The sequence below is a fragment of the Prunus avium genome, chromosome 3 (assembly GCF_965620075.1).
Source record: "Prunus avium chromosome 3, drPruAviu1.hap1.1, whole genome shotgun sequence".
In the NCBI taxonomy this organism is placed as follows: Eukaryota; Viridiplantae; Streptophyta; class Magnoliopsida; order Rosales; family Rosaceae; genus Prunus; species Prunus avium.
Genome location: NC_142286.1, coordinates 40,451,010 through 40,474,109, shown reverse-complemented (window position 1 = coordinate 40,474,109; position 23,100 = coordinate 40,451,010). Strand labels below are relative to the sequence as shown.

Sequence of the window (23,100 nt, the reverse complement as noted above, 5' to 3'; positions counted from 1 at the left end):
CTTCAACAGCCTTGACCCTTGAGGAAAAGTTTCTGTGCAACTTCCATCACAACCACCACCACAATCATCAAACACTGCGAACTTACCACTAGACAGAATCCCACTTTTCCACGTGGTATGCATAACTTATTTAACATTTACATAAAAAGTATTAGAATTGTTTGTCACTTTTCCACGTGGTATATACCACTTGTCACAAGGGAATAAAAATCTCATTAATTGATTATTGGTTGCTTCAGAAGAAGTTAACTTAGGACAGCTGTTATATTTTTGGCTTGACAGCTGATGTGATCACCGTGTTTCTTTCTTTTTTGCGGTGAAATCATGAAATTTGTGCAGACGCCTCAGAGTCATGAATGAATCAGAATTACGATTTCAATTTGATATTGGCAAAGCTCTGCATCTCAATTCCCAAATGAAAGAAAGCTATATTTAATCTTTAGTCAGCGGGAAGAGACTGACCCGCTCACTTTTTTCACTAACAAGATTCAGAGCAGACTTTCCCTTTTCTTATTTATTACACACCACACCACACCACCAACCCTTTTTAATTCATTTCTGGATTTAGTTTTTGAGTCTAAGGGTATCAACTTTAGATACCAACTTTTTTACCGTCTCTTCACTATTAGAGAGTTGTAACCCACCAATATAAGTGTATTAGTCAAGTCCTTGTTCAATTAGAAAATGGGGACTTCTCCTGGGAAGAAGGTTTTGCTCACCTCCAATGGGGATGACATTTCACACAATATTGCCTTCTCTTTGGCCCAGCGGGGATGCAGGTGAGCTGAATTCCCAACCCCCTTACTTTTTTTCCCCATATAAATTCCAATGTTTTCATCTTCCCTTTTTTCTTTTCAATTTCTTCAATTAAAATTGTCAATTTCTGAATCTGCTCGTTTCTGGGTCTCAATTCATTTGGGTGCAATTTGTGATTGAACGGACAGATGGGTGGTTCAAGATTTCTTCTATGTATTATTAAATGGTTCCTTTTTGTTTTTGTCCTTGGTGCTTTGCATAATCAGGCTGGTCTTGATGGGAAAGGAGAGCTGTCTGCGGAGCATTCAACAGAAAATAAAGGGCTCATTGGAGGGTGTCGTGCCAGTTGAGGTGGTTGATGTAGACATGGAGGACGAGAGAGAAGGAGCTTTTGATGAGGCAGTGGATAAGGCATGCCACATTTTGGGCAATTTGGATGCCTTTGTGCATTGCTATACTTATGAAGGTACGCAATCTGTACCATATATATACTTGGAGAATTCAATTGCTGTGTACAATTTGGAATGAACAAGTTGTTGGCATATATCTTTGTTGGGTTCTGGGTTCCTCCTCCCTTGCTTTTGGCAATAATATTATAACTTCAAGCCACATACATACAACGGATAAGAGAAAACTGGGGAAAACACTTGGTATTTGAAAATTGTATTAAAGTCTCTAAAACACTGTTTGCCATGCGTGACTGGGTTATGGTCAGCAATAGCACAATACCTATGTGGAATTGACTTTATGCAAATTGACAAAAAAAAACGGCAACAGCTTTTTTTCTGGAAGATATTCACTTTTATTTTCAAAGGCTGATGAACTGATCTGATTCGCCTTTCTTGGGAATATGTTGATCCTGTGTCAAAACATGTTAACAACTTCTTTTATGGACATTCTTCGTCGATTTTACTTTCCAATTTAGTTTCTATCATTATTTTTTATGTGCCTATGTAAAGGTTGTTGCAATTTAGTTGGACATAAGCAGAATTATCATTTCTGATGTTTGGAACAGGGAAAATGCAGGAGCATCTAGAATTAGCTGAAGATGAGTTTAAAAAGATAATGAAGAGGAACTTTATGTCTGCATGGTTTCTGTTAAATGCTGTTGGCAGAAGAATGCGAGATTATAAGTCAGGAGGTTCCATCATATTTTTGACCTCGATAATTGGAGCTGAAAGAGGGATTTATCCAGGAGCTGCTGCCTACAGTGCATGCTCGGCAGCCGTGCAGCAGTTAGCTAGGGTATGTTATTTGGATTCATGCATGCATGCATGCACATACAATCAACAAGTACACTGCGGCTGCATATGTGTTCTGAGTACCTTAATTCCACAAATGAACTTTTTTAATGTCAGGAATCAGTCTTTCAAGGAAAGCAACTATGTCAGCCACTCATGTTTGAATACACAAATTTGAGTTTCTCTTGGTTTATTAGCAACCTTGAATTTACAGGTTTTTATGTGAGTGATTTTGCATTAGGTAGTGTGGTGGTAACTTGCAGAAGCAAAAGAAGAAATTCTGTTTTAGGAATTAGCATTCTACGGTGTTGGTTATCCAAAACATCTCATAGATTTCTTGAGTCCACTCAGCTATAGTAAGCTAGCAGCATGTAGATCATACTACACCTGAATAAGAATTCCCCAGTTAACAGTTTGAAGTCATTTTATATATGCTTTGAGTCATGCGAGGTGAAACACTGAGATGAATCATGATTTTGCTTAATTTCCATCATGTCTGCTAGTTTGCTAAGATGGTTAACAGATTCAGAGCGATTGTTTACCTGTTGGATGGTCATTGTGTCAATTTAAGAAAGATAGTGCAGGGATAGAAGTAACAAAAAGTAAGTTACCACATTGATGAGGAGAAGTCTCATTGAGTTCAATGGCATTGGTATATTGGAAATGTTTGAGCATAGAAGATGTAGTTCTATGAAAAAGCATGGGATGGTGTAGTTTGGTTTTCTATATAATACCTATCACTTCAACCGCGAAATCTGAGTCTTGCGACTACTTTGTTGGGTGGATTTGAAGTACCTTTGTTCCCCATATCGGTCGTACACTTTTAGGTGTAGCCTTGATGTAAGGGCCTTCTGAGGTCTTGCTCTTTGGTATTTCCTAAATTGACTTTAAGTTAGACACCTGAGGCATATGCATTGCACATATCTCTGGTGTTGTGATTGTCTTTTAAGGTTACAAGTTCATTTTAGTGTGTGTCGTGTACTTCTAAAACTTAGTACATTTTGAGCTGCTTGTTGCATATGTCTACAACTTCTAGTATATTTTTCATTTATCTTTTATGTTTCATTTTCTTTTTTATCTGAAGTTGAATTTTGCATAAAACCTTTTGTCGCTGCTATTTTCAGACATCGGCTTTGGAGATTGGTAGATACCAGATTAGGGTCAATGCAATTGCCCGTGGTTTGCACCTAGAAGATGAATATCCAATGTTTGTGGGTATGGAGAGAGCAAAGAAGTTGGTGAAGGAGGCAGCTCCATTGGAGAGATGGCTTGATGTTAAAAACGATCTGGCTTCAACTGTCATATATTTAATCAGTGATGGGTCAAAGTACATGACAGGCACAACCATATTTGTTGATGGGGCACAGTCTCTGATGAGACCTCGGATGCGCTCGTATATGTGATTCTTCTCGCTGTTATATTTTGCCCGGCCATTAGTTGATTAGGTCTGCTCATAGGTCGATTAGCCGATTATGTTTCAGATCGATTCCATTTTACTCAGTATAACAGGGTCCACAGTAAAAGTGTTGATCCTGCATTCAATCAAGTGCAGGAATTGAATGAGCACATCATTTCAGATAAACTTTTATTGTCAAATTCTCTTCCTTATGAATCACAAAAATTGAATCAGTTCCCTTGCAAAAAAGATGGGCATAACAAATCTGTTGGTTTGATATAATATATGCGATGAGAATGTCTGAACAGCATTTATTTTGGGATGGAAATTCAAATGGGCTTGTCTTTTTCTCGCCATGCTCAAGGTGTGAGCAGAGGTCGATGCATCAAAAACTTTAGAATGAATGAATATACTATTGCCTAAGAAAGTTGATGTTCAGGTAAAAAGTTGATGTTCAGGTAAAATTCAATCAGCAGAGCTGGTTTTCTTTGCTAAATGGGTATTGGACTTCCCATTATGAACGAGTCAAGGAGGTCGTGATCAAATGATTGAAAAAGTGACACATTTTCAAACTTGAATAGAAGTTTGATTGATAGGTCTGGCATCTTTCTCTTTGTCTATGTCCTAAATGATAGGGTTGTATACGTTTGTGTTGTGTAGCTGATTGTCGAATGAGCAGCGCCCACACCCACCGCGCGCCGGCCCACGTCAAACAATCCGAATGATAAACAGAGCACGCATGAACTTGAATTTGTGTGACAACGGACAGATACCAAATCTCGTATTAGAGGGCAATTTTGTCCACAAGATTAATCCCTTGACACAAACATAACTCATGCCTCAAGTTTCACACTATCTGTATCATCAAGCTTCGGCGAATTTCGTGGCAAGTCGTGGTTCAACAATGGCAACTAATATCCTTTGGGTTGGGACATCCACACATCCACATCCCAAATTTAAAAGGGGGGAAAATGGAAATCAAGAACAAGGGTGGGGTGCATGTTTGTATGTAAGAAATACAACAGTTGCTGAAACGGCTCTGGTTTAGTCTTGTAGGTGAGGAAGGAAGAGAATTTAGTCCAACAATTGGTGTCTAGCATATACAAACACTGTAACATATGTAATGTGGCGTGAGGCTGTTTGCGGAGAAATCACCACCCATTTCTTTGAAAAATCCAACGAAAAAGGTTTTGCTTTTCAATTTTATTAATTATTATGGAGGGCTGCGGGAAAGTCTCAATCCGTGAACTTCTTTTTCAAAAATTCAAATGCACATGTCTCTGTATTGTGACTTTGTCTTGGACCAAACTTAGCTAATATAACCAAATTTTATGATAATCAAAAAGTCTCTTTAAGCTCATCAAACTTTTTTTTAACTTTTCAAAATAATTTAGTAATCAAAATATTATTCTGAACGATCTTTAGGATGGCCACCATTAAATATAGTGTTTGCTTCTAACATGCATCGATGCATGCTATGAAAGATTAATGTACTGCTCCAATTTGATCCATATACATATCTCACTAGGGTGATGCAAAATGAGGTTGTTTTATTTTAATACAAGCGATAATATTGGGGAAGAGGGAAATCAAACTTAGGACCTTGGATGCAGGGGTATATGCTAGCTCTTTAACTACTTGACCTACATAACCTTTGCTAAAATCAGGGTTAATAAGGCCAGATACGCACATGATTAATGAATGGTAGCTAGCAATTTCATGGAAACTACGGGTAAGGTGGTTGCACATTTTGCAGACATGCACTACAAACCCATATGCATGCATCAATTCAAACTCCAATATGAAATAAAGTCATGGTCAGACCAAAAATAAATAAAAAATAAAAAATAAAAGATATATATAGAGTCCATGTTGGACGCGCCACAAATTGTCCACACATGTGCCAAGTCGACTATATGTATAAATTTATCACCAGTCCAAAGGCGACTGCTCTTAGTCTACGCATAGCATGCATCAGCACCAACTTTTACAATTAAACTCCCATTAATTTGTCATTTGTGTGTGTTTCTCGACCACAACGAAACCAAAGATATTGTTTCACTCCACCATTCAAGTATAATTTATCTTAATTAAGTAATGAATCGTAGATTAGCTAGTCATAGACTCATAGTGTGGCTAATGATGAAGCCGCCTCCACTATTCCAATATATCAGCTGCCTCCCTCCTCCTCAGCACCTCACTCTATCACATATCCGCTAATGAAGCCTATAATTCCTTTGCCTTGGACCATTTTCGTGCCTTTTACGACACCACACCATACTCATTTTTTTGGGTGATCATATCTCTTTTGTATATCTCTATATATATATATAGACACAGAGAGAGAGAGAGAGAGAGAGAGAGAGAGAGAGAGAGAGAGAGAGAGAATAAAGTTGTGGTCATTTATCTCAGCCGCCTCTAGCTAGCTGGCTTAGTTTCTTTCTTCATATGGAGAAGTATCAAATGTTCTTTCCTTGCTCCTCTTCTACATCATCAGCAAACTATGATCCCATGATCCCTATCTCTGCAACAAATAATATTACTACAGATGATCATCATATGGGAATGGGAAGCTCTCAAGTTTACAACTACTTTGACGGCCGCGATCGAAGTTCAAATGGACTTTTGGGGTTGAGATCATCAGCAGAAAACCATGTTGGGAGAGAAGTTTTGATAAACAAAGATCATCATCAGTACCTGCAGCAGCAATATTCTGATCTGACTACTACTGCAAGTGCAAACATTAATATTAATAATGTTGTTGTTGGAGCTGACCAAAATCCTCATGAGGCCACTAATTCAGGAAACAAGAACAAGGGGGAGAAGAAGACGAGAAAGCCCAAATATGCTTTTCAAACAAGAAGTCAGGTTGATATACTTGACGATGGCTACCGGTGGAGAAAATATGGTCAAAAGGCGGTCAAAAACAACAAATTTCCCAGGTATATGTATATATATGCTTCGTTTTTCTTCATCTTTTCATACTACATAATATATATGATGTGATCACTTGTTTGTTTTTCATCCTAAATCCTTCATTTTCTTCTGTGATTTCGATGACAACGAGTACCAGATTTGATCTATTATAGTACTAGTATGGTATTAGCTAGCAGATCCCACCATGGCCATCCATAAACACGTGTGGCTTTGCAGAAAAGCAAGATCTTAACTTGATTTTCCACTAGGAATTGAAAACAATATCTTTGTTAGATAGAACTTCACAATTAATGCATGGCCGGGGGAGAAATTGGGGTTCTCTTCATACATTAATTGCATTGCATTTGCATGCACCAGGATTTTCATTATTGTTTCTTTATTTTACTTTAATTAGTTTCTGGATACGCTTCTAAAGCTTTCAATTCTAGGTTTTTCTTTCTCACTTTGCGATCTAGTCTTAGGGTTTTCAGCTCGCTCTCTCTCTCATGGCTTAATTGGTTGTGAATACATTAATAAAAACTCTTGATCCATGCAAAGTTTTCCTAATTAGAAATATGTAATTTCATATTTACTGACCTTATGATGCAATCCGCAAATCAAACGAGCCCTAATCATACGACCACATCAAAATAGGACCTGATTTTTGAAAATCATACATAGAGAGACCACATCTATGTCAAAACTCCAAGATATAATTAAATCATATTTGCCCTAGACTGAGTGTAGGTTTAGTTTTCCATCTCCACCCCTTTTGTTTTTTCAGTTGTAAGTTTCTTGTTCCTCTCTTTTTAGAGGTTGAATGATATCGATCGAAGTGTGCTTTGATAAAAAAAAAAAAACAGTCACGATCGATCCTCAGAAGGGTTCTATACATGGACAATTGAATCTATCAGAAAGGGTACCATAACACCTAATCAATTATTTTGGCGGTCTAACACTCAGATAATCGTCATCCCTGAAGCCAATTAGATTTTTGCTAATTTTAATTTGGTTCTAGGAAGAGTGTAAGGCGGTAAGTTAATTGATTCTGCAAATTTCAATTCCTAAACAATATTGTTTGTAAATTAACACATTTCTTTTTCTGAATTATTCTACACTTAGCATTAATTCAAAATGATTACATATAATGCATGCATGCATGGCAATGATGGCATGGTTTTGCTTGTATATAAAAAATATGTTACGAGTGAAAAACTGAAGCTCTCTCTTGTTAATTAATTTGGTGCAGAAGCTACTATCGATGTACGTACCAAGGGTGCAATGTGAAAAAGCAAGTCCAACGCCTAACCAAGGATGAAGGCATTGTGGTGACTACTTACGAAGGGATGCACACCCATCCAATTGAGAAGCCTTCTGATAACTTCGAACATATCTTGAATCAGATGCAAATCTACACCCCCTTCTGATTCTGAAGCATCATCAAATCATCATCAATGCAGATATAAATTAAGGAAATCATATGCATGCAGCATGCTTTTGTAAAAGAGAACAACTCTTCTAAACAAAACAGATATTATTTCTCTACATATATGGAAATAAGTTTGTGCTATATATATCTAATTCATCAAATTACTTTTATTAGTTAGAGCGGTACTGAAATTAGTTTTGTGCTCATGGCATCAATTGATTTAAGTAATCTGGGTTTTTTCTTTTCCTTTCAATTAAGTCTTTATAGTTTTATTTCAATGAGAGGTCTTTGCAGTTAGGTTTTATTTACAAATTACATAGTAAAGACAAATTAAAGAGTTCGTCAATTAGCGCATATGATATGTGGGTTACGTTAGTTGATCATGGCAGTGTGCCCACCTATATTACAACTTGGTTTGAATGCCTTTAATATCCCAGATAGAGGTGTCTTACCAATTGACATGTCTGCCTAACTATAGCAGATTGATATAGATTCTCTAGTTTGATAATATTGATTGTGAAAAGAATGTAAACCATAGGGACCCGATTAAAAAAAATTTAGCCACAAGGATCCAATAGAAAAAACACACTATTTATTTTTATTTTTATTTTTTTAGAGGAAAAAACACACCATTTCTAAGGAGGACTAAGTCAAGTTTCCTTTCTATTAATTTATATAGTGATAGGATTAATCGAATATAGAAGAACATCCAAATGGACCGGCTGCTTGGACCTCATGCCCCTATTGAACGAGCCCTTATTAGTGGGTAGGGAGAAAGTTTGTATTGGGCCTAATAGTAATACTACTATAAGGGATGTACCGACTTTGGAGACCCACTTCACTAATTAATTACGAGATAAATGATTATGGGTCAATCCTCAACACTTTTCTCCCAAATCGGGAGACAATAAAAGCTTGATTAGGATTGAGGAATATAGCCCACATTAGGCTTTTTATGAATTTTTTGATTTTATAAATATTCTCTGTCTTTTGAAAAAGAAAAAACAAACCTCAAGATGTGGTGTCGGCAAAGTGCAATCTCAAGTTGGCAAACAATCTAGTGTCTCAATAACAGGAGTTCGAATCCAGTTGGGAGCACTTTGTAACAAGGACAAGCAGAATCTTGAGCAGGGATTAATTTCACCCTTTAAGTGTGGGGACACCTCGTGATATTTACCCATAAAAAAATAAAAAATAAATAAAAAAGAGAGGAAAGAAGTAGATAAGTATGATATGATTATGAGTAAATCCAATTCTTTTAATCTTATGGTGCTAGTAGTAAGAACTTGAAAAGTATTATCCACCTGTTAATTCCCTTGATTATATAGTATGAGTAATTCCATCATTCTAATAATAATCTTTCCAATATATTATATATATAATCAACTCACAACGAACAAGATTTTAAATTTTTTGACTCCTTCAAGGTATCAAATACAGGGAAACTATATATATTTGTCTGCTTAAATTATGGTTATTAGACCACTTACATGAAAAGAAAATTAATTTAAGCGTAAGGCGTCTACCGTCTGGATAGACCAGACCAAAGTCATTCTTTTATGATTGTCGACAACTAGACATCCCTATGGACTAGTGGTCTTAGTTTAATTTGCCATTACATATTGAACCCACCAAAATTTATATATATTATTCTCTCATGCATATATATGTATATGAGAATTTCTATAAATAGAGAGGAAATAATTCGTGTATATGAGAATTTCTATAAATAGAGAGGAAATAATGTCTGCACGTACATATATAAAATGAGGTATTAAAACGCCAGAAATTTTTTCAACATTAGAATGAAGAATCACTAAAATGAGCTAATTGATCAAATTAGGAATTATATGACTTTTTTTTTTTTTCATACAATAAAAGATGAGTGATTCACACACAAATGTTTTGTTTTTCAATATTAAAAACAAGTATAGCACTAAACTGAGTTGATTGATAAATATCATAAATAATATGAACAGATTAGGAAAGAAGCAGTAGTGGTGCGCCCAATTCCAATATTAAAGTATTCCATTAAATAATAAAAAAAGCAGTGGGGGGCAGCAGTGATATTAATTCAAGTGTTGAAAATAATGGTGCTTATCTTGGATTAAGATTTGTTATACCATATTTGGGATTCATAATGGATCATATATGGAAATCAAATGGATGGAGCCTTGTCATGACTCATACTCGTGGGAGGGAGTGACATAGAATACAGATGCTGGAAGATATATATATATGCAAGGATATATGGAGGATGACGTGGCTGCCTTCTGGGTTCGCTTCTTTTGAGTACTTTTTCCTCCATGTTGATGATTATAAAAATGGTGCAACTGTTTTGAAAAGTTGAAAGTAACAATACCCGTCTCTTTCTTTTGCCATTCGTTTCTCTTTTCTTTTATTATCTTCATTATTTCTTTTTATATACTTTTTTTTAATTTAATATATGTATTTGTTTTGCACTCCTCCTAATAATGGTTTACCAAATTTATAAAAAAACAAGCAGAAAAGAAGAAGGAAAAACTAGACAAAACTCTCAGCCTCAGGTGGTCCTTGCTGGATTTATCTGCTCTGTTTCTTTCTAGTGTTGTTAACAATAACAAATAACAAATTAGCAATATGGGGCAAAGTAATTAATTTATATATATATTCCCTTTCCCTCTAAGAGAGTGTGAGTGGAGGGGTTGTGATTAAATTATATTTGTTGAGCTAGTCATTGATTCCTACTTTGAGTTTACTTTGCAATGAATCCTTTGACCTTCCTTGTTTTGGAGGGAACAGGGATAACACAGTGCTGCTGCTAATTATCTTCAACTCAATTTCTCTGCAAGTTTATGTGTTTTTCTTCTTCACTGCCTAAGCCTTGTCTGTGTGTGTCTCTCTCGTCTCTAGGAAAGGAGGAGATTAGAGAAGAAGGCAGAGTTTTTGTTGTTGTGGTTATGGAGTGGGACTTTAAGGACTTTGCTTGTTGGGATTCAACTGATGAGCTGGAGTTGGAGTTGGAGTTGGAGTTGGAATTGGAGCAGCAAAAACAGGAACAAGATAGTGACCTTGCTGCTTTGGTTGGGTCCATCTCACAACCCCAGAAGAAGAAGAGATCAGCAGCTGCTGGATCTTTACTAGTTGATTTAAACTTGTCTGATTCTCCTCCTGCTGTACACATGTTCAAGGACCCAATTAAGCCCTCAGCTGTGGCGTCATCATCGTCACCGTCATCGTCACCATCATCTTCATCATCATCATCCAAAAGGGTTAAAAGTAATGGAACTGATGAGCAGAAAGCGTCATGCTTGGTTCAGGATTGCAAGGCAGACCTCAGTCTTTGCAGGGAGTATCACCGACGCCATAGAGTCTGTGAGCTCCACTCTAAGACCCCTGTTGTCACCGTCAGGGGTGAACAAAAACGGTTCTGCCAGCAGTGCAGCAGGTTATATTTATGATCAATTCTGCAATCACCATGCTTTAATCAATTTAGGGTTCTTTTTCATTTTTATGTACAATTTGTTAGGAAGTGAGCTTCTTTCAATTTCAATTACAATTACAATATTTACATGTGATTTTTCATCAAGTGTTGTAGATTCCATTCTCTGGTGGAGTTTGATGAGGTGAAGAGAAGCTGCAGGAAACGTCTCAACGGTCACAACCAGCGTAGGAGGAAGCCTAAACCAGAGTCCCTCTACTTCACTTCCAACTTCCTGTCCGGTTACAAAGGTATTAACTGTTTTTTTGTTGTTGTTGTTGTTGCAGTCTACAATTTGATTATATCCAGAACTTGTTTTGCCTAATTGCAATCAACTCTTTTGTTTAGAAGAACCAAACTGAATTGAGACAGTTCATTTAGCTTTGATAGTATTCACAATTTGACCGAATTGGCAGATCATAATTTTGAAGAGCTTGCCTTGCCCAGTTAACTTTTCAAATTATCAAACTATTGATCAAGAACTGCTATGCTAGAATACCCCTTTTCTTCATTCCTTTGGTAACCAATTCATATTGATTATGGCCTTTGATTATGGGATTGATATGCCTTCCTAACTAACATCCAGGTCCCAGAATCTTGCAATTTAGTAACCCGCAGATATGTGCAACCAATAATGTGAGAAGTATGTGGCCTGTGGAAGCCAAAAATGGAGCAGAATCCATGCTTTACAGCCGCCATCCTTCATTCAATGGAGGAGATAAACCATTTCTTTTCTTGCAGACAAATAATGACCCTAAAGCTGCTTCAGGCAACCGGGCAGCCCCTCAAACTTTCTTGCCCCAGCAGCCATTTCCAACAACTGCTGCTTCACCTGCAGAAAGCAGAAAGGGCGGTCATATAATGTCTTCTGATGGTATGACTCGAGTCATCGACTCGGGTTGTGCTCTCTATCTTCTGTCATCACACCCAGCACAAGCTTCAGTGACACAGTCCAGTGTCACTACTAATCATCCAGGTCAGCTCCCAGACTCGAGACTACAGATGAACGGCAGTTTTGCAGAATTCTCATGCTCACATGATGCGGAGGACAAGGCTGCCAATCCAGAAATGATGTTTCTTATGGGGCCTGATGGCTTTTTGGACAATGGGGCGCAAATGCTTCCAATTTTATTGGAGTAGTCTGATGCAACCTGCAGGGCATATGCATATGCGGTAGACTTGTGTTTGTGCTACTTTACTTGTTTATGTGGTCTGGAATAAACATAATCTGGGACAAGTCATCTGCAGAAAATTGTGGGTGTAATGGCTTTGGTTGGTAATGTCACAGCTCTTACCAGATACCAGTTTGTGGTTGTCAAGTATTTGTGTTTTAAATTGTATAAACTAAGTCCTATTTCTTTGCCTCTCTGTTTCATGGAGATGCAAACTTAAGGTTTGAATTCTGCTAAATATGTTGCATTCTCAATTAAAATTTGAAATGAAGACACTCTGTATTTGTGGAGCACTTAATCCCATCTTGAGGAACCAAGTCAAGAGTCATTGTCACACCACCACTAAGCCACCACCAACAATGATGTCCTACTAACCCACTACAAGTAGCGGGACAATTAGGAAAGCAATGGTGCAAAATTAGTCCTAATCTTGTTGAATGAATGAACTCTGAACACAAAATGCGACCGAACCGAAGATATATGAACTCTGAGATGCGTGTGTGTGATATAGAGCTGAGCTCAGCCTTGAAGTCCAAGAGATTTTTCTGGCATCAGAAGATTCAACTTAAAGTTAAAGCCAAAGTAACAGTGACTTGATTTGGAGTGATTGTAATTGGTCCAATTAGAATGCTTAAAATGCTGCCTGATTGATGTAAAAAGCAATTGGTCAGATTATTACATCAATCAGGCAGCATTCTAAGCATTCTGAGTTGGCCAGAAGTTAACCAACATTCCTGAGCAAATATTGAAAGTGAAAGAACAGAATTAGGTTTGGATTCAGAGTGCTTATACGTGAAGTAATCCTTATTTTCCTTGATTCATTGAAAAGTAGCATGCATCTATCAAATCATTGTTTGCTGGTAGTTTATCCTATTTTCATACTGAGGGAAAACACTCAGTCAAATAGCAAGCATATTTGATATATTTCCAACAACATTAGGTGTAAAAGATGAAATCAGGTTTGACATCAATCGGAAAAAAAATATCACTATTTTAGTATTGACTTGGGGTTTCTTTTCTGTACAGCATTTGCAACTTCCCTATATATATACATACATAACAAAGCAAATTAACATTTCAAAGTCCAAGCCATTCTCTATGCTAAACCTTCTCCCTGCTATCAGTTTCAACATCTTCCTCTTAAGCCATACACTCTACTTTTTAGCTTCTGATTATTTCATCTCTGTTTTCTTTTGTCCGCTGGATCAGTGACAGATTAGCATTTGCAGTCATGCATCCACGGATTCAGGAGTAAAACTTCCATCTAACATGTTTTATACCGTTTCTCTCTACCGATGTGTTGAGAAACATAAACAACGGTGGATGAAACATGGGATATTCAAGTTTTGCAGCGCATTCAGGCTATGGTATTTTCCTTTTCCTGCTTGATGATTAATGTCGTTAATGTTGACTAGTTGTAGCATTTTGGTGGAATGATGATGTTGATGTTGGCGTGGCTCAATCAAATCAAACTTCTCAACTGTTAATTGGGTCCTTTAATTTGATTGAGCCGTGCCAATATCATGTTCAGTCTCCAAAAACTCATCAACCAACAACTTTTTTTTTTGTTCCAAAAACTCATCAACCAACAACTTTAGAAAACACAAACCCATAATAAGCGATAGTTTCCTTGGATTATTAAGGTCGCTTGAATAACACATTGTTGATTTTTCTTTTTCGTGCATTTTCTCTTAGCTTGATAAGATTGTGGCTCATTGTGCAGACGTGGGTTAGACCAGTTGGTCAAGATAGTGAATTCGCCCTCTTACACCTAAATTCGAATGTAGACCAACAAGAAATTTCATCGAGCTCGGGCCCAAATCCGCCCCCTTTTCGTTGATTGTTCGTCCAAAACTTCTTGATTTTATTTTAAAAAATGTGTGCAAATGACAAAATCAACCTCAATGAATATATGTGCAATCTAATCTAAAAGGCTAATTTTGTCATTCGAGAATTTTATATATATATAAAATCATCAATATTTTAATGAAAAATCAACAAAAAGGGGTTTGTGAAAACAATTGAAAACCTTAGGGGGTGTTTGTGTAATTATTGAAACCTTAGAGCATTTTGTGAAAAAACCGAAAACTTGAAAGGGTGTTAGTGCAAATCAAGGTCTAAAATATCGATGATATAAAAAATATCGGTAGTCCAAAAACATGGAATTTTCGATGGAAATATCGGGATATTATCGATATCGATAAAAATTGAATAAAAACCACGGAAATTGTAAGAAAAACTTGGAAATTTTTATTGAAACTTTGGAGAATGTTTATTTAGTCAATTATCTATTAGTTTATCACAAAAAATTAGAAGGAAATGCATTGCATTATGGATTTAACTGATTTAAGTTGATTATACAGCGAGCTAGCAAACACTGTGATTGTGAGTGTAGAAAATATGTAGTAATTAATGAAAAAAGATTAAACACACCATAATAATTTATATATAATGATTTACTACAATATTTTACACTCTATACATTGCATGGTTAGATACATGAGTGACTTAGTACCACATAGAGTTCCTATGAGATTTAAATTTTTCACTATCTTCATCATCTTTATGTGTAGAGTAAGTGTATTGTGAAGAGAAGTCATCAAATGATAAATCCCCAAAATAGTTTTGCATGTAATTATAAACATGCCACCCATATAAATATAAATATTTTAGCATATTATCACAAAAGCATAAGTGATATGGTGGTTAAGGTGTTGGATGAGTAAAATGGGAGGGGTTCAAATCCCCTTTGTATTTTTTTTTCTCCTTTTTTTTCTTTTTTTTCCTTTTTATATTTTTTTTCCTTTTTTTTCCTTTACATAGATATTTTTGATATTTTATGGATATTACACCGATATTTTGACAAAATATTGCTGAAGTGTGAGTGAAATTATCGACATCGATATTTTCCGAAATTATCGTCAATATTGTCGATATTTATACGATATGTACATGGATATGATAAGGTAAATCACTTAAGAAACTAATGTAAATAATATAAATAAGATTTCTTCAATTGCCTAAGAATTTTTTTTCTTCGGGTTACAATTTCCATAGAATTTTGAGATCAGCTACCATACGTATACTTCCGGCAAAAACACAAAAGTTGGGGATGCAAAGCAACTACGCCTCTGGTTCATGCAAATATTCGATCACTTTACGCATCAAAATTCGAAAGTAAAACAAATTAAGAGTCAAAGATTGGGAAGAAGGACATATATAAGCACTGGCGAATCCAGGAATTTTAAGGCGGATGCAATTTTGAAATGCTAAAAGTTTTTAAAAAATTTGACAACCAAATAGCCTTATAATTTAAACAATGTCAATTTCATTTATATGTTGAAAACGAAATTGGCGCAACGGTTGATGAAAAAGAAAGAAAAAACACAGCATGTTTCATCTTTTCTTTTTTCTAGATTAACTATGAATTACATTTGAACGTACTTTAGAAGCTTGATCGATACAATATTTTCTTCTTTGGCACAAAACTTAATCGATCGATGAATCAGTTTTTATAAAAACTTGGAGTTCTCTACAAAAAGAAAACAACAATAATGGTTTTGATATTGGCCAAGGACTGAATAAAAAAATAATAATAAACTTATCATTTAAAAAAAAAGAAGAGGAAAGGAACCATACCTAAAATTGCTGAAATTCAAATTTTAAAGCAAAAGCAGGGACTCCATCTCCGTTGAAATTCATATTAGGATTTGGGATAGGGCATCTAGCATGATTAAAAGCAAATTGAGATTTGCTGCATATCAATGATATCACCTTGCACGGCTTCTTCAAATTGGATCTGGCCCAAGACGACGTCGTTTTGGCTAGGACTTTTTGAAAAAAATAAGGCGCTGCGCGCAACCCATCAGCGCAGCAACACAGCCAGCGAAAGAAGAATATTGTTCAGCCATTTGCTCGAGCAATTGGTGGGCAACATAGCAGAGGGGCAACTCTAGCACCTCCAAAGCTTTTTCCAACGAAGAGAGGTGCAGTTGCACTTCCTTGCGCCTCTGTGGGTCTGCTACTTATAAGTCCATGTACGTACAATCAATTGTATATCTAAATTTTATTATATAAAAAACAAGAAAAATGGAAAAATAAATAAATAAATTACAAGAATTCCAACAAGGATTAAAACATCACCACGTGGTATTACTAATTTATGTATTATTAATACGGATATTAGGATGTAATATTAATAAATTTATACATATATTATAACATGAGCGGATTGGTAACACTCTACGACCACCGTGCGGAAGAATTTCTCCACTTGTACGTATGTAATATATTGGGGGGGGGAAGTGAGAATAGCGACTTGTCAATCAGGTAGAATATCTTATCCGTGAAAGTTGAGAAATGTGGATACGTTATCGCTTTTCTACTGTCTAGCACCTGTCTGAGTAAAGCAAATCAAGCCAATTTGCAAGTATCCTTAACCGCAGCTTGATCCATCAAGCAAAAGTAGATCGTCAGAGATCAGATGCTCTTTCTGCTGTCTTTCAAGAAGTTCTCCAGATTATAAAACTAGCTAGAATAGATATTTGACAGATATTAACAGATTAACATGTGCCAGAGACTTTGCATTAATTCTTCGCTTCATGAAAATTGAAAAGCATTTCATATGTGACCATGAAAGTGCTCCTGTGGGATCAGAGAGTTGTGCTCCCAGCTACATGAAAATTGAAAAGCATTTCATATGTGATCATGAAAGTGCTCCTGTGGGTACGTTGAAAAAGACACCATTCTTATCCACCAAAGTATATGCTCCTGCAAGTTTGCAAGTTTTACCTTTTTTTTTTCTTTTCCAAGTAATCTGGTCTCTAGCAGCATATGCCTCATCCAATCCAAGTACACAAACAAGAAGCATGAGGTACTGCTGCCTAGCTACTATATATATAGATATATATTCCCTCTGTAAAAGATCATCATCCAGTTTGCATCGTCTTTCCAAGTTCGGTTACTTGACAGATCACAAACTTATATCATCTTCCAACTACTTTATCTTTTTGGAGATGTAGTTTTCTATAATTGGTTTTATTTTATCCTTTTGGATCAAGCGGTGGAAAGTTAAAAGCACTTTGGAACTTGGGGGAATCATCAGCAGATATGATATGGTTGCTGCAGGGCCAATATATATCTGCATTATGGAAAACATGTCCTTAATTAGAATATATATTATGAATTAATTGCTAGCTAATAATGATAGGCTAATTAGTGGCAGTGGGGGAAGCATAATTCTTGCCTAATTCCCTAAATTAAGCCTTTGCCTATATATCTGTCTGTATTCTGATGCTTAATTATATGTCACTACCAACTAATTAATTACTAGTTAAGAATATTGAGGAAAACAGACTAGTCTGCTATTAGTATTTTACATACTGTGCAGCCTAACTCCAAGAAAATGGTTCTCCGAGCAGATAGCTAAATGATTGCGTTAGGCAACGCAGATAATTAATAATTAATTCACAATTATTGGTTATTCAAGTATAATTTATAAAGGCGAAGTTCCTCTCCATATCTTATAAAGTATTTGGTATCTGTTTAATTAAGTAATGCAAGATCGATACATATCGGAATAAATGGAACACATATGCATAGGCACAGTAGACCAAGACTTCAAAAAGATGATGCTTCCAGATATTTAATTGAGGACCACAACACATCCTGATCGATCATTTCTATCTTGCACTCTTTTCAACTTGAGTACAAGAGTAATACTACTATAAAAAATGAAAAAATAAAAATAAAAATGGTATCATACCCAGCAAGTGTTATATATAGAGCCCTCAGTTTGCAGTACAGAGATACTTGCTCCAACACATTTGACATCAGAGCTATAGCTACTGAGAAAAAAAAGGTGAGATTTAAGATTGATGGAGTCCAATCGCAAGCGCAGAGGTTTCATGAAGGGGAAGTTGATGCCATTCTACCGAGCTGCCAAACCTTCCACAACAAGCATGCAATATAGCAGCATGGGCATGGCCAGCAGCAAGGTTAAGCCGAGCCAGGCTTCTCCTAACACAGCCGCTTATTCAGTTGAGTTCATGGACTATGTGATTGCTGCTCAGCCTAATCAGAAGGTTTCATTTATAGTTCCTGCTGCAGACCATAGCAGCCAGCTCAAGCAGCAGTTTGATCATAAACATTACGGTGCGGCTGCAGCTGGTGATGAGAGTGTTGATATGAAGGCTGCAACCTATATTTCATCTGTTCAAGAACGTTTCAAGCTTGAACGAATCAACTCTTGATCACAAGGAAGGAACACGCCGCGTAATTAGCTAGCTAGCTAGGCACTATGTATAATTACTACTATGATCCATCCACCAGTTCCATCTCATAATAAAAATCCCTAAACATCGGAACAAAAAGAAAGAGGCAGGTTTTCATTAATTTGTTTCAATTATATTTGCATCCCCAAATCTAGGACTTAAATTAGGAGTATGGTATGCATGCATGAGTATCATGTTCCACTCAAACGGAGCAATTTGTAATAATTCATTTCAATTTCATACATATATGCACCGGATTATCTTAACATTAAATTAATGTGTGTATAAATTATATGTATCGCAGATGAACTGCAGAACACAAGTCCTAGAGTGAGAGAGAGAACAGTTACAGTTCCTAATTCAATGACTTATTTAATTACACTTCTGCTGCTTCTTTTTTCTTTCTATTTTTCAATGAATATAATTAAGGGCATATATAGATGAGAAGCAGAGTATATAAATACAAAGAAAAATAAATTTTTTAATAACTTTTGGTTCTTATTTCTTCCATTCTCCCTTCTGTCTTGTCTTCAACGTTTGTTATATTTCTTTTCTTTCTTTTAGGCTTTCTCCAACCCATTTGGTTTTAAACCCAAATTTCCCCACTCCAAAAAGTAACCATTTGGGTTTTACCCAAACTCAAACCGTTTTTTCCCCAACCCTTCATACTCAAATTTTAAATCCGCAACTTTATTAAATTGTTTAAGAATGGTTTAAGTCTAATATTTTTTTCATGGATCATTTTTTTTCATTTAATCTTTTTAAATAACTTCATAATTTAATTTTTTGAACAATTTAACCTAAAAAAAATTGAAGTTCCACAAATATAATTGTATTTGAGATATGGGTGAGTATTTATAGAGTTTGGAGTGAGTTTTGGGGTTGGATATGATTTAGATTAATTTAAAATATTATTTGACTGTTGGATCTTTTGTTTTACCATTAAAATAACTTGGATTTAATATGGATCGTTTATTTGGATTACTATTGGAATAAAAGAAGAAAAAAAAAAAAAGCCGAAAGCATCAGGGCGCGACACCTCTCTGCTGCACAGTAGCTGCGAGCCCCATTCACACCTCTTTGCACATGGGTTGCACCAGTCTTGAGTGGGCTCCACCAAAAAAATTTCAGTCCAACTATGCCTCAAGTTTGGATTTTCTCAAATTTTAGCCCCTTACTTTTCTTGAATTAGAAGAAAAATTGGGCTAAAGTTTAGGATTTTTTGGGTTTGAGTTAGAGATGGCCTTATTACCTCATATTTCTCCTCCTCCCTCTCTTTAGTGTAAAATAAACAGGAGAAAATGAAAAAATATGGAGCTCCACCAAGAAATGATGATCCTAATGGTTTATTGTCTTCTTTACTTTTGCTTTCTTTTTTTAAAGTGAGAGAATCCTATAATATTCTCTCCTTATTGGGTTGAGGATCTTATCTCTCTCTCTCTATATATATAATGAGCTTTAATTGAGGGATCCCTCAAATAACTTATTTGAGAAACACCCTTATAAGACCCACCACACATTATTTTTCAATTATCCAAACCGTCTAATTTTATGAACAAGAATATAGCTCTAAGCCACTATATCTTAACTCCCAACTAATTGTATGAAGAAGAATATAGCAGTCAAGAAGAAACTGCACTGTCAAAATGAAAATCACAAAAAAGAGAATATTGGAGTGGAAGAGCATGAAATAGTTAATGTACGTTTCATTCATTCACCTTTGGTTTACATGTGCCTCCCCGAGAGTTTCTATAATGAGGAGAATTTTAGTTAGGGGGTTGAATGAGGGGTTCAATGTTACCATTCATTCATTTAAAAAGTTTAACTCCAATATTTTCTCTCTCTTGTTGGATAGTGGGATTGGCCCCCTCATTTAACAAAAAAACTTACATTTAACGGGGATAACACTGTTTTGCTATCCCAGACCAATAACACAATAACACGTGGAAAAGTTATCCTACGTGTCATTGCGTTATTGACCAAGAATGAGAATACAAATAATTTGCAAATAATTTGAAAATAAACAAGAATGAGAATACAAATAATTTGCACTCTTTCATATTTCCTTGCTAAATAATCTACTAACAAGAATTTTTGGATAAATAAAGAATTTCTAGTCCCTATTGGCTTTCTTTCATTGATTTATACTTTTAGCAATTAAATACTTAAATACATGCACTTGATGTTCATATATTACATAATTTTCATTTGGACTCTTCAGAAACACTTGTAATCAGATTTGGGGCCTTTAAATGCCAAACTATTGAAATTATTCTTCTCTAAAATCATATTCTTCAACTTGGTACATCTAGTAATATATATAAATTGGGGCCTACAAATGCGAGGGCCATGGCCTTGCCCACCCTCAGGGCCGGCACTGCTCACAACCTCCTAATTGATTGCCTATTTAGGCATCTATTTGTGGAAGGCCAGGTCTAGAAGTAGAAGAGTAGTTGAGCTGGGTAGGCAAAAGAAAGAAGGAAAAGCTGCCGCCAGCTATATGGATCCTAAGAATTGGGCCTCAGGGGTATGAAGGCCCATTTAGAAGGGGACCCACCTCTGCGAATCTGGATGGATAGAAAAGGAGAAAAAGATATTTGATGTGTAGATGTGTGTGTATGTTTGTGTGTGCACAAGAGTACGAAAGGTCACCAAACACACCACCACCACCACCACCAACTCGACCGCTAATCCCAAAATTGGATATACTGAGAACAAATTCGAGTTATATAAATTTGGAAATGATGTGGACGTGGGGTGATGGGACATCCATTCATTCATCACACCAAAAAGATTGCGACGTGGACGACCGTCGCTTGCTAGTCACTTACGACTTACCCTAAACGTGGAAACAGGAGAGCATCGCCCCAGATGTATGGTCCCCCAATAGTAAATGAACTATTTTCAGAAAATAAAAATAAAAAAAAGTACAATTGAGTTACTTGGATTTTGGCATCAAAGTGGCAAAAAAAGAAAAAAAAAAGTGAAAGCACACCAGTACATTCCAATGATTAATTAATACACCCTAATAAAAAAAAACAAAACAAAGAGAGAAACGGCTTGATTTGAGTTGTGAAAATCTCAGCTGGCTGGCTGGCTTCCTCAACTCACATCTGCCGGTCCCCCTTTTGCTGACATGAGCACCGAGAAAACTTTCCTCTTTTGTTTTCAAACATTTCCTCTTTCGTGTGCGAAACTAATATTTATTTTAATTTTCTCTGTTTTCATTTAATTGATGTTTCAAAAAAGCACGTTACTCCAAATTCCAAACGTTATAACACAACACAAACAAACCAAACCAAGCCAAACCAAACACACACACACACTCTCTCTCTCTCTCTGTCCGGTCTACAATTGAAATATCTTTTGTGGGTCGGCTGGAGTCCAACATCTACAGCCTAGATTGGCTACAAGATATACATGTGTGTCATTTGAGTTTGAAATTTAGCACCGTTCAACTAGTACTCTTTTTATTATTTATTTTTAGTATTAATATTGCAGGACAGGGTGAGCGGGGAGGGTGAGGGTGAGGGAGAGGATGGAGGCTGGGTGAGTCGATGACGATGATGATGGTTTTTTATAAAAATATCTGATGAAGGGAAAACTTACACGTGTTGAGCAGAGATTCAGTCTAGTGTATTTGGAGGCATGGAAATCGAAAAATTGGAAAAGGTAATTTCATTAAACACTTACGTAAATGGTAATGGTTTATATCCATATCCTCTCTCTCTCCTTCTCCTCTCTCATCCTCTCTCCCTCTCCCCCCCTCTCTCTCCCTACACAAGAAAAAGAAAAACAAAAAGAAAAAGAAAAAGAAAAAGAAAAACAATAACAATAGCAATAGGAGGAAAGGGAGTTACCGACTAACTCATTGACTGAGCTATCAGTAGTAGTATTAGTGCTGTGCTGGGGTGAGGAGACGGTGACGATTCTGCTTCCAATTTATAACCCTCTTTTTGTTTTCTTTTCGTTTCTCTTTCGATTTGCTTCCCACAGAAACCTTAGGGTTAGGGTTTTCATCATCAACTACTCGTTTTTACCTATTCTCACACTCACACAGACTCAGAACAGACACAGACAGAAACAGAAATTAAGCGACAATGGGACGAGGGAAGGTGCAACTGAAGCGAATCGATGACAAGATCCGGCGTCAAGTGACTTTCTCCAAGCGGAGGAGCGGCCTCATCAAGAAGGCTCGCGAGCTCTCTGTGCTCTGCAGCGTGGAGGTGGGCCTCATCATCTTCTCCGCCAAGGGAAGGCTCTACGAGTTCTGTAGCGGCGAGAGGTACGTACGCCCCTTTCATCCATCCATCCATCGCACTGTTGTTACTACAGTAGCTAAGACCTTTTCTTCATGTTGTTTCCCACCGCACCGCCTTGCTGCTTCTACTGTTACTTTTTCTTCTACAAAATATCTTAGCTGTAGCTTTCTCCCTATTGGTTGGTCAGCTAGCTGCC

At 36.4% G+C, this 23,100-nt stretch overlaps 5 protein-coding genes and 1 long non-coding RNA gene across 7 annotated transcripts in view; all 6 read left to right on the top strand.

Annotated features, from left to right (window-relative positions):
• Positions 1–308: 308 nt before the first annotated feature.
• On the top strand, positions 309–3,579 carry LOC110764460 (NAD(P)-binding Rossmann-fold superfamily protein). Its single transcript, XM_021967448.2, has 4 exons — positions 309–779; positions 1,023–1,222; positions 1,772–2,001; positions 3,122–3,579. The coding sequence occupies exons 1-4, from the start codon at positions 685–687 to the stop codon at positions 3,398–3,400; spliced, it is 804 nt and encodes a 267-aa protein (XP_021823140.1). The 5' UTR covers positions 309–684; the 3' UTR covers positions 3,401–3,579.
• Positions 3,580–5,625: 2,046 nt separating this feature from the next.
• On the top strand, positions 5,626–7,908 carry LOC110764429 (putative WRKY transcription factor 24). The gene is made up of 2 exons (XM_021967405.2): positions 5,626–6,335; positions 7,559–7,908. Exons 1-2 carry the CDS (start codon positions 5,842–5,844, stop codon positions 7,734–7,736), a joined length of 672 nt encoding a protein of 223 aa, XP_021823097.1. The 5' UTR covers positions 5,626–5,841; the 3' UTR covers positions 7,737–7,908.
• Positions 7,909–10,143: 2,235 nt separating this feature from the next.
• On the top strand, positions 10,144–12,608 carry LOC110764450 (squamosa promoter-binding-like protein 13A). Of its 2 annotated transcripts, XM_021967437.2 has the most exons (4): positions 10,144–10,284; positions 10,631–11,165; positions 11,316–11,449; positions 11,785–12,608. In XM_021967437.2, the coding sequence occupies exons 2-4, from the start codon at positions 10,678–10,680 to the stop codon at positions 12,336–12,338; spliced, it is 1,176 nt and encodes a 391-aa protein (XP_021823129.1). In that variant the 5' UTR covers positions 10,144–10,284; positions 10,631–10,677; the 3' UTR covers positions 12,339–12,608. The 2 variants fall into 2 exon arrangements, with proteins under 2 accessions (XP_021823129.1, XP_021823128.1); XM_021967436.2 differs by lacking the exon at positions 10,144–10,284 and having other exon boundaries at positions 10,338–11,165.
• Positions 12,609–13,434: 826 nt separating this feature from the next.
• On the top strand, positions 13,435–14,208 carry LOC148296170 (uncharacterized). Its single transcript, XR_015834662.1, has 2 exons — positions 13,435–13,737; positions 14,094–14,208. It is a non-coding gene; the product is annotated as an uncharacterized LOC148296170 (long non-coding RNA).
• Positions 14,209–18,137: 3,929 nt separating this feature from the next.
• Positions 18,138–18,915, top strand: LOC110764446 (uncharacterized). The gene has a single exon (XM_021967429.2). It carries the CDS (start codon positions 18,247–18,249, stop codon positions 18,619–18,621), a length of 375 nt encoding a protein of 124 aa, XP_021823121.1. The 5' UTR covers positions 18,138–18,246; the 3' UTR covers positions 18,622–18,915.
• Positions 18,916–22,381: 3,466 nt separating this feature from the next.
• Positions 22,382–23,100, top strand: part of LOC110764314 (MADS-box transcription factor 14-like) — a 9,888-nt gene continuing 9,169 nt past the window's right edge. The window contains exon 1 of the mRNA XM_021967247.2: positions 22,382–22,927. Coding sequence (XP_021822939.1) covers positions 22,743–22,927 — 185 coding nt within the window. The 5' untranslated portion in view covers positions 22,382–22,742. The remainder of the gene's footprint in view (positions 22,928–23,100) is intronic.